The sequence below is a fragment of the Lepidothrix coronata genome, unplaced genomic scaffold, assembly GCF_001604755.1.
Source record: "Lepidothrix coronata isolate B3197 unplaced genomic scaffold, Lepidothrix_coronata-1.0 Scaffold9, whole genome shotgun sequence".
In the NCBI taxonomy this organism is placed as follows: Eukaryota; Metazoa; Chordata; class Aves; order Passeriformes; family Pipridae; genus Lepidothrix; species Lepidothrix coronata.
Genome location: NW_016690189.1, coordinates 3,777,923 through 3,788,869, shown reverse-complemented (window position 1 = coordinate 3,788,869; position 10,947 = coordinate 3,777,923). Strand labels below are relative to the sequence as shown.

Genomic DNA, 10,947 nt, shown 5'->3' with positions numbered 1-10,947 from the left:
GACTTGATGTTGAACTCAGACAGGTTCACCTGGTTTCAGGTTTAGCAAAATTACGCTAAATGTCCTGACAACCTGCAGCTGGCATAAGCGTAGTGTGAAGATCCTGCTTCATAATTCTGTGGCTATTCCAGGGAGATGTGAGATATGTTTCCATAGCTTCACTTGGAGTTACCTGGGTCCAGGTGCATGTATCAGTTTTTTGTGGAACTCTGGGGGCTTTTGTACAGCCAATTATTTATTTATATGGGAAAAAAGCTAAAAAAAAACCTAAATACAATCACATGATTTCTCATTCCTTGTTCTTACTCCTAGATTTCCCTCAGAATAAAATAAATTTTAAAAAGATGATCTGTTTGATGACATCTTTTATTAGTAATTTCTCAATTAAATTTGAAAAACTATTTCAAATATACTTTAATTTATAAATAGTAGATTTAAAAGTGCACCATAACTGAAATGATGATGAAAAAACAAGGTAAGCAAACAGCAAAACATGATAGAACTTTAACAAATATTGCCAAAAAAACAACTATTTGAGTAAACTAATCTGTTCATAAATCTAAGTATTAACAATCCTATTTGCAGACACTAGGATTCCATCTCTTTTCAAAATCATGATCTTCATAGAGTTAAACAAGAATCTACTTTTATATGGTCACCTCTACTCGACATTTATATATCACTACTGAGAGTCCACAAAAATCCTAACCAGCACACATCTCATTTCACATGGCTTTTTGATTTCTTCCTATGTCAAAGAGGAAGTCTTCACATCAGTCAGATTAAACAATTTGCTTACAGCAAATAACTTATTCAGAATAAATCAGATAAGTATCTGCAGAATTGACAAGAGTATCAAGCTGTGATGTGCAATTGGGACATACATGTGTACACATGTGTACAAAGCTTGTCTCTGGCATAATGAAGTGCAAAATCTGTCAACTGGACATCAGAATGCTGAAGCTAATTGTAAGTCAATCATAAGATCATGAGATAAGCTTGCAAACAGCACTTGCAGGTAACAGAATAGTTTATATCATTTTTTAAAAAATTTATTATTTTTCATTTATTTTTTCTTTAATTAGTTTTATATGGGTTTTTAAACTTCTAATTTTTGTAAAAGTAAGAAACTGCTTGGTGGGGTTTTAGTCGTAACATTTCAGGTGGAAAAATTTGATCCATCTGTACTACCTAGATTGAACAGAGACAGGCAGCCAAGGCCCAATAGATCCAGAGAGGTGCTCTCTTATTAGGTAAGCTGACACAGTTGGAGAAGTGGACAAGATTTTCAATTCCTGAATCTTTTCATTAAGCCTTAAAACTTATATTAATGAGAGACTTAGTGTAGACCTAAATGGTCCACAGTTAATATTTTTTCTGGAAAAAAACAAAGCAAACCCAATTTTATTTTCTTTTTTAAAGTCTTTGGCTATAAAGCACAAAACTGATGCAGAAGCTCACTCAAAATTCTTCTCTGCCTTTAGCTTCAGGGAAAATAGTTGCTTTTCTCATCTCTAAATAATTTATAAAACTAAGAGAGAAGAAGAGAAGGGGGAAACAATTATTCTGTGCAAAAATATCCTAAAGACTCTTTCAGCTAACGAGAACAATCAGGGGACATATTCCACTAAAATAAAGTCAAGAAACACAAACAAATTTACAGTTATATAGCTAAAAGATTAATTGCCACTAAAACTTGAAACAGCACTTTGGAGGGAGAAACAGTAATTGAAATAATAGATTTAAATGACAGAGCCACTATGCTCTATCTATGCATTTTAAGGCATAAGTGCCATTCATAGAGCTCTGCTGTTATTAATGGTATATCTTTTTTTTTTAAATCAATTGTTAAAGCATTCCATTAAGGAGAAGAAAAGGACAAAAAAGGCTATAAAATGATGGTGGTTGGAAAAAAATTATCCTATCCCAGAATCTTACATCTTCATGTTGTCATATAAAAACCTTCTCTATCACAATAGAAAAAACATTGCTATATTCCAGCAACTGTGGGTGCACAAAAGTGAGTAGTTTTGGTAATGATTTACTTTGCATATTGGACAGAAACCAGAAGAATGAATTGATTTAATACAAGGAACAATACACTATATTATACACTTATGCACTGTAGAGAACCTTATGGTTGTGGTTGCAACAAACATGACAATAAATAAATCAATTCTACGAAAAATTAATTTCTCCTTGTAATAAAAATACTGGGCATGCAGGAACATCTGTTTTCAAGAAAATTAGAGACAAAATAAAATATATTTCTTCAGAAAGGGACAAAAATGCTTGGCTGACAGGAAAAAAAAAATCTAGAGAAGAACCAACAAAGACTCTCAAATAATCTCTGCTTTCCAGGATTACTTGTTGCAGCAAACCACTGCATTATTGGGTTGAAAAATCTGTTCACCTGGGTTAAATAATTTCTTAAATCAAAACTGAGATCAAATTTAGCCATCAAAGCCAAGCTCCATTTCTCCTTAGCTCAAAACAGAACCTGCAACTTAAACTATTCAAACTCTGCAAGAGAGAGGAAAAAAAAAATCCATGCAGAAATAGAATGTCAGCAGCTAAGGGACCAGTGATGTAAGGAAAGACAGTCTTACGCACAAGTTCTATCAAATGAAAAAACGCCACAACTGTTCTCATGACATGGCTTCCACACCCGTTTCCTCAAAAGGAAATCTTAAGGTTTCTTTAAAATATAAATCTGTGCTTCAATGCACACAAACTGAGAGAAATTAGTAAGTATAAACAACAATTTAATCATAGAGCCTTACACAGACATATCTGTAAGCTCAGTAATTTCAGTAAGTAAATGTAATTACACTGTCACTGAAACTATATTCAAAATAATTTGAGTATACAGCAAGAATGAATGAATGAATCTATTTTATCTTAAACCTTTCTAGAAGGTTTGCTGTGATGTTTCTGCCCTTATGAAATGCTTCCTCATACCTTACCTTTAGTTCTGTTCAGCTCTAGAACTGTGGCACCACTAAAGAGCCAGTGCACAACAAAAGGGTAAATAAGATAAAGAATTAATGGGAAAGGGAGAAACATCAACTTGAAATGTGAATAAAAACGCAACTGTAAAATTTTCCAGTCAAGTGGCATAACCCGAGTGGAAAGGTAAAAGTAAGAAAATTCATAGGTTGATATGAGCAAAATTTAATAACTGAAATTTAGATAAATTTAATAATTTAATAAATTTAATAATAATACTAATACTACCAATAATAATGAAAATACCAAAAATATGAGAGAAATAAAACCCAAGAAAAACAAGTGACACAAATGAAAAACAATGGCTCACCACTAACCAACCAATGCCCAGACAGTTCCCAAGCAGCAGCTCCCCCCTGCCAACCTCCACCCTAGTTTTACTGCTGAGCATGAAGCCATGTGGTTCAGAGTATCCCTTTGGTCAGCTGGGGTCAGCTGTCCTGGCTGTGTCCCCTCATAACTCCTTGTGCATCCCCAGCCTCCTCGCTGGTGGGGCGATGTGAAGGGCAGAAGAGATTTTGATGCTTTGTAAGCATTGCTCAGCAGTAACGGGAACATCCCTGTGTTATCAACTGTTTCCAGCACAAATCTGAAACAAAGCACCATTCTAGCTACTGCTAAGAAAATTAACTCTATGCCAGCCAAAACCAGCACAATGGGGAATATATTTTTATGTCCTGATCTTTATAATACTATGTTCCGAGGCCAGCTTTTCCTGTTGGTAATGTTTGGTTTTGATTTGTTATTACACTAGAAGAACTTAAAACTTTTTACAAGTCTGTATAGCTTTGAGGTTTTGTTTTGGTTTTTAAATTTACTGATGCATGCCCTTTCCTGTAGTTTATCCTAGAATAACTTAATGCTGGGGTTCCTTATTCATTCTTGGAATAAAGTAAAATTTTTACATATTTCCCCAAAAATTCCTGCCCGTGCTTCCTGACACCAAGCTCTCTACTCTCTCATAACATCAGATGTATTCTATTTCTTTAGACACATTCTTCCAATGTCACACTACAGAATCTCAGAGGTTAAATGTTCAGTATCCATGTGAAGCAAGGAAGGGGCTTTTCAAATTGCAGGGTCAGTCTAACTAAGGGAACCTATATAATATCTGATTTGGGTCTCTATTTTTTTAAAAAGGACTACAAATAGAAGTTTCTATAAGGTAAGTGATAAACAAGATTCTTCTTAGATTTCTTGCAATTTATTTCTAAATCTCCAGATTCTCTCTCTGAAAGCTCTCATTTGCAACCCTTAAGTATGCAAAAAATAGACACTGTAATTCAGCTGCCAGTAACTGTTATCAGATGTGAACAGGAGGCAGTGTCTCTCTCATGCCACTTGCACTTCTCTCTGTCAGGCAAAACCACTATGCAAATGCCTACAACAGAGTCCCAAGCCAGATCCAAATGAGCTGGTATACTTAGAATAATTTAGTACCTTACCTTTATACTAGGTGAAATCCCAGAAGTAATACAGCCATCCATACCAGCTACCGAGGGCAAGTTCAGACGGGCCTGTGAAAGCAGGACTAAAAACCACCACAGAGTTGTCATGTGCCTCTTTCAGAAATGGAGATATAGCAAGTATTTGTTGCCCAAAAGTGTGACTCTTGGAAGAACAGAAACATTGGAAGCCCAGCACAAGGCAGACAGACCAGGATCTCAGAGAAGGGTTCCAGGCTAGGATGAAAGAGGAGAAGCTCAAGCCCATGCTTAGAAATCTATTTCCACAAGAAAGCAGTGACACAGTTCAGGTGATTCTTTGCATACTCTGTATTCATCATACGCCATTTCACCAAAACCTACTTAGGCCAGGAACTGCTGAAGAGGAGGCATGACCTTTGATAAGGCATGACAAGTGAACTTGCAAGTGATGACCCAAAGCCTCTCTAGTGCTCTGCTCATGCCCATCAACGTTTTTCAACCATAGAGCAAATCTATCAATGCAGAGGACCTGAATGCAACAGAACTAGAAAGGTATAAGAATATTAGTGTTGCACTGAGCTAAGAAGGCTCTGTCCATAGAAAATTAGGAGAAAACCACAAGGCCAAAGAACCATGTAGTTTCATAGTATCTTCTGTGCAGGAAGGCAGAAGATTTGAAACCTGCCATATGACATTGCAGCATGAGGAAAAAGGTGACCGCAGACATAAAAAAGACCTTGTACATAGGCAAAGTCTTCTTTCCAGCCTTTGTAACCAATTAGACATTTCAGAAGCAATTTTATTGACATCGTGTTTGTATGTTAATACAAAAACAATTTATAAATATATCTTATTCATCAGCTTTTATTCCTATAAAGTTTAGAAACAATAATCAAATATGATAGCTACCAGATCCCTTTGGCCAGATTTAGTGAGTATAAATACTAAAAGACGCTTCCAGAGAATCTTTTTTAAAATATCCACTGAGTTATAATTGCAATGGAGTATAGAAGAAAGCCAGCTGTGATAGGTTGTATTCTACTTATGCTACATAATTCTCCCATACATAAAACAATCAACACTACTCATTAAATTAGAACAATTAAAAAACCCAAAGTGTTACAGTAATACAAAAGAATACACAGTGTATTAATTATCAATGCTTTATTATTGAAACAAAATTGAAATTTTTTTATCTGGCACATAAACAATTATTTCTACAAAAAGGAAAGCCTACAAATCTGATAATTTATACAAATAACAGTTTTTCAAAAAATAAAATTTTAATTTAGAAAACTGATCTTGTGCTCTTTTATATTTTTTTAGCACTGTCTGCAATAATCCACCATAAATCCCTGAGCAGAGAGACATATTTTAAACATGTTTTAAATTTATCTCAAAAGAAGAAAGTTATCAAGCCCAGACCTATATTAAAAAAATGTATTCAGGGACATTCTTGGTAAATTTATGGTAGTCCTTTTTTCTTTCTTTTTCTTTTCTTTTTTTTGTTATAGAAACAAACAAAACCAGTTATCAATGCAAGCATGACACCGTATCACAGGAGTGCTCCCCTTTTCCCCCTTTTTGTGCAATGAATAAAAATTACTAAACAAGAATAAGTACAAGTTGAAGGAGACAAATAACATGGTGAATGGTTAAGACCAAGAAGACATTGAAGTTTGATGACTGTTGAGAAAATAAAGCTCCAGGATACCACATTCTATACCAAGTTCAGTTATAGTGACTATCTATTTCTATACTTTTTCCCAGAAAGCCAGTAAAGCAGGAGAATAAGTTCAAGCTACCACTGTATTCTAACACTGGTTTCAATTATAAAGTAGAAATTCAACTTCTGATCCTTCATTTTTGCTTTTCCAGCAACAATATTATTTGAGAAAAACTTGACACACTCCACAAAACCAGACAGTCTTGCCCCTCTGGCCCTTCTGGCAGGCCAGTTGTAAACTTAGCAACTTATGGTATTTCAGTGAGCAATAGGAAAGAAAAAGAAACACACATTACTATATTTTTTTTACTATACTGACTTTGAAACAGCTATTCCCCAATCTTTTTCAATACAGGGGAGAACGACCAAGAAGGTAGAGTATAACTCAAGTGTTCCCTTTCCCATTAGGTACCACAAAACAAATGCAAGTAAAACCGAACAAAAGAAATAGCAACACTTACAGACTATTGTGTTAATGGCAGGTAACATTGCTGCAGTCAAGTAATAAATAAATAAATACAGCAAAGAGTTCTCTACATTTTTGTTGGAATGGTGCTCAACAGTTAAAAAGGAATACATAAAGTAAAAACCCCAAACACTTTCTCAGTAATAAAGAGTTTTCAACAGAAGATCCTGAAGAAGCTTCAGTTCAAGGTGCTCTACCACTTTATCTATCATTATGAAAGGAATACTGAAGCAGATTCAAAGGGCCACTAAATGAAATAGTAAATTTTCTTACAAGCAATAATACTTATTCCAAAGAAAGAAAGCAGTTAATAAATGGTCTGGAAAAAAAACTGACTAAAGCTTCATACACTCAATTTGAAATAAATTATCTTTACATTGAAAATCTGAAGACTAAAACAGTAATGAGGACAAATCATTCTGAAACAGAAATAAATTGAACCTCACCAAAAGCGTATTTAGATATTTGACAGCTCTGCTGCTAGCACATGTAAGAATACAAACAGAACGCTAATATTTGGTTAGAATCTGAATAGGTAATACTCTTTAAAATACCACCACTGTGAAAAGTAACTGGCAACCACCATTACAAATTTCTCTTGATCTACACTATTTTAAGCATAATCTAATCTAGTCCCTTCAGTTATTTGTGAGCCTCACCAATGGATAACATTCCCTTTTCTCAGAGTTGCTCATAAAGTCTCATTTGTAGCATATCCAAGCACTAATACTTTCAAATCTCACTTGTACTAGTTATTGCAAACATATTGTATCCAGAGTCCAGTTTAAAGTTGGACTTATCTAACGGCAAAGTAAAGAGAGTCAGACACATTATTCTATAATACCAATTATTTTTTTTCCTAAGATGACAGTCTGACCACATTGATTTGGTATCAGGGCAAACATCGTTCTTGCTTGTATTGCTAAATCACATCTATGAACTTTTTTTTACCAACCTACATACTATATCTGATTTAGAATATGGGCAGTTCCTTCTGTCTGCCTGACAGCAATTTCACTGTATGTCTCAAGAAACCTGCATTAAAAGTTAACATGTTGAAATAATAGACATGTTTCAGTAAACAACTTTGAATGCTGTCATCTAATCATGTTGACAGGTTTGAAAAAATTGGCCATATGAGCTGAGAAATTGGAAAGCAAATGGTTCAAAAGTGAGATACAGCAGCATTAAGACAAACTGCAAACATGTTGGATTTAGTATACATTTTAATGAGTTACAGTATCAGCAAAATACTTTAACCCACTATTACCACTTTAACTCCCATATGGCTTAGTGTATACTGTCAGATTTTCCCTTAGTATTTCTGTGACAGTACACATTTCAGGTACCCACCCAAAAGTAAGCAATATGGGATTTGCAATGATTTATCAAATATGCCAAAACACCTCCTCTCAAGTGCCATGGCTCCAAATACTTTTGTGAGGTAACAAGTCCTTCACGAATACCTCAAAGTATCTCTTACTCTATTTATCTGGTAGAATAGTTTCTCCTTAGCAGTAAGTAAGACCTCTGATCTTTGCAGTCAAGTCCAGTGAGTTCTCTGACCGAACAACTGTGTGAAAGTTCTAGTTTGTGGATTTAATAAGTTTAAGGAAGAAAAATTCAGAGTTTTCATTATCATGTTTTGGATGTCTTCAAACCTTGTTTCTCCATGATATTCCACAATTTGCGCAGGTTGGACTGGGTGATGACATCATCAGGTTTAAGTTGAAGAGCAAGGAGGTAGTTTGCTTCAGCCTCTTTCAATTTACCATTCAGATGGAGAATGGCTCCAAGATTCATTAGGGCAGCTGGATACTGGTACAATAAAAAAAAAAAAAAGGAAGGAAGAATATTAGAAGTATTTTCAATTTTTCTTTTTAGACAATCTTCTCATACTTAAAGAAGTTATTCCCTTATGTTTTCAGACTTTCCATGGAAGCAATTTAGTAATTTAAGCAAATAGAGATAACAAGAAAAAGTTTCTGAACAGCTGCTGTACACTTTGTGCTTTGAACAGGTCAAGCTCTGGTGTCTACAAACATATACTTCCCACTTTAATGTTAGAAAACATAGAACTCAATAAGCTTTACATATGGTTATGTTGGCATAGCACAGGTTCCAAGAGAAAATTAAAGTAATCCAAGACTGGATTAAAGATAGGAATTTAATTTTAATCAAACTCATTGCCAATAAAGAATTTGTAATGGTTGGAAATAATTAACACATTGGAACTTATCTCTTTCTTCTCTTTGTCTTAATTATAACTAGTAGAAAATACAACCTATTCTCAGATTCTAAGGATATTCAGGGGTTCTAGGATATTAATTTAGATTCGGGCTGTGGCAATTATTTCTTAATGAATAGTCATTCATTAAGAAAATTAACAATGGTGGAAACACATGCTATTTTAATAAGAAAGATGTTAAAATTTCATAACAAATCCATTTAAAAGCTTATGTTACTAACAATTTTTCCATATTCAGCTAAGAAAAAATGCTTCTTGTTTTTATTTTTTCATCTCTAGATTATTCCACTATGAAATAATAGGTTCTTCATGATACAAATATGGTTGGTCATTGGAGTTAACTAAAAGGGCAGAAAAGCACATTTATGAAGCTACAAACAGTCTAACCTACCTTTTGCCAAGTACCAAAGGTATTCACATGCTAGTGAGAGCACAGTAAAGGCATCTGCCAAACCAGTACCTTACCTTTCAAAGAAAAAGTGGGAAAAATGATACACAAAGTTCACTATGGTTCTCCCTCTCAGGTCACTGCAAGTTCCAATGAGCTTCAGAAACACTCACTTTTGAAGTCACATTGTTTTGCCTCAGAGGACAAGTGTTTCCAGACACCACTCAGCAGTGCTCTGATCAAAATACAATACTCAAAATGTGAAGCCACATGAAAAATCAGCTTCAGATTACTGTGAGGAGCTTGTATGCTTTAGAAGCCCCTCAGTGACAATAACTTCAGGAGAACGGTTAGATCCTGGAACAGGTTGCCTGGAGAAGTTGCAGATGCCCAGTCTCTGGAAGCGTTCCAGGCCAGGTTGGATGGTGTTTTGAGCAACCCAGTGTACTGGAAGGTGTTCCTGCCTATGGTAGAGGGTTTGGAACTAGATGATCTTCAACATCCCTTCCAACCCAAACGATTCCAGGATTCTATGAAAATACAGTAGGTATATGGCCAACAGCATATGCATTACAGATGGTCTCCCAAACTGATGTAGTAATAGAAAATCATTATGATGAGGAAGACTTACCTGTGTTCCAAACCTCTCCATTAGTAAGTTAAATTCATTACTCTTATCCTTTTGAATCAAACTTCAACAAACCCCCCATAATTCTTGTGTCCAAAACCTAAATTTTGTGGTGGAAATGCTATTCAGATAATTCTACAGCTTTATATCCTAAAAATATTCCATATTTTTTCAGCTTTCTTCTTGCTTCTTTTCACCTGTCAATATATGAATCACAAAATCTCAGGAAGAATTTGTGACATACCAAATTCTCAGAACAAGTGGCTTCCAGAGTTTCAAAATTAGGCAAAACAAAATTAGTTCAGCTCTCTCTATTGTAAACATCACAATGTAAATGCAGTGGAATCAGAAGGTGTTATTTTTAGGTTTAATTTTTCTTACTTTACCCTGACAGATTTTTTCCACCTCCCCTAAGTCAATTACTTTCTTCTACTGAGAATCAACAAACAAACAAAAAACCAGCTGGGTTTTATTTAGTTTTGCCAGTCAAATTCTCTCCAAGATTTTCTCTTCCATAATATTCTGTACAGAGAAGGAAAACCATGCCTCTGAAATGTAATCTTTCCTACAGGCAACACATATCAGCAGCCACATTTTCACAGCTTCACCTTTGCAGTGCCAGTCTTGCATACTAGTTTATGATGGAATAATGCACTCCTTAATCACCAATGTTCTGGGTGCTAATTGATGTTATAAAGTGAAGAAGGATTGGAAATCAGCTCCACTGTATATGCATGGCTGTCCCAATATCCACATATTTTATTTATTTTTAGACTTCAGATTGATTAAGAGAATTTTCTCACATCATGAGTAGGAACATCCATTCCCTCTGTTCACGCTATTCATGTATCTAGTAAGAGTTCATGAATCAAACTGCTTTCTTCAAGAGCACAGTTATTGACACAGAGCTGACTTCTCACTTGAAATATGTGTGTGTGTTTGCACTGAGACAAACCTTACAGTGGATAAGGATTAAAAAACCTTAAACCTAGAAAAACTCACATAAATAAGACACATGTTTAAATGTGCTCAAGGCCAATTCTACAGCATCCACA

At 34.9% G+C, this 10,947-nt stretch overlaps 1 protein-coding gene across 3 annotated transcripts in view; it reads right to left on the bottom strand.

Annotated features, from left to right (window-relative positions):
* Positions 1-6,951: 6,951 nt before the first annotated feature.
* The window catches only part of TMTC2 (transmembrane and tetratricopeptide repeat containing 2), a 245,782-nt gene continuing 241,786 nt past the window's right edge, over positions 6,952-10,947 (bottom strand). For 2 of the 3 annotated variants that reach the window (XM_017804517.1, XM_017804516.1), the window contains exon 11: positions 8,267-8,446. In XM_017804517.1, the coding sequence (XP_017660006.1) occupies positions 8,267-8,446 (180 nt within the window). Of the gene's footprint in view, positions 8,447-10,947 lie in introns of all 3 variants that reach the window. The other variant, XM_017804514.1, reaches the window with a different exon arrangement.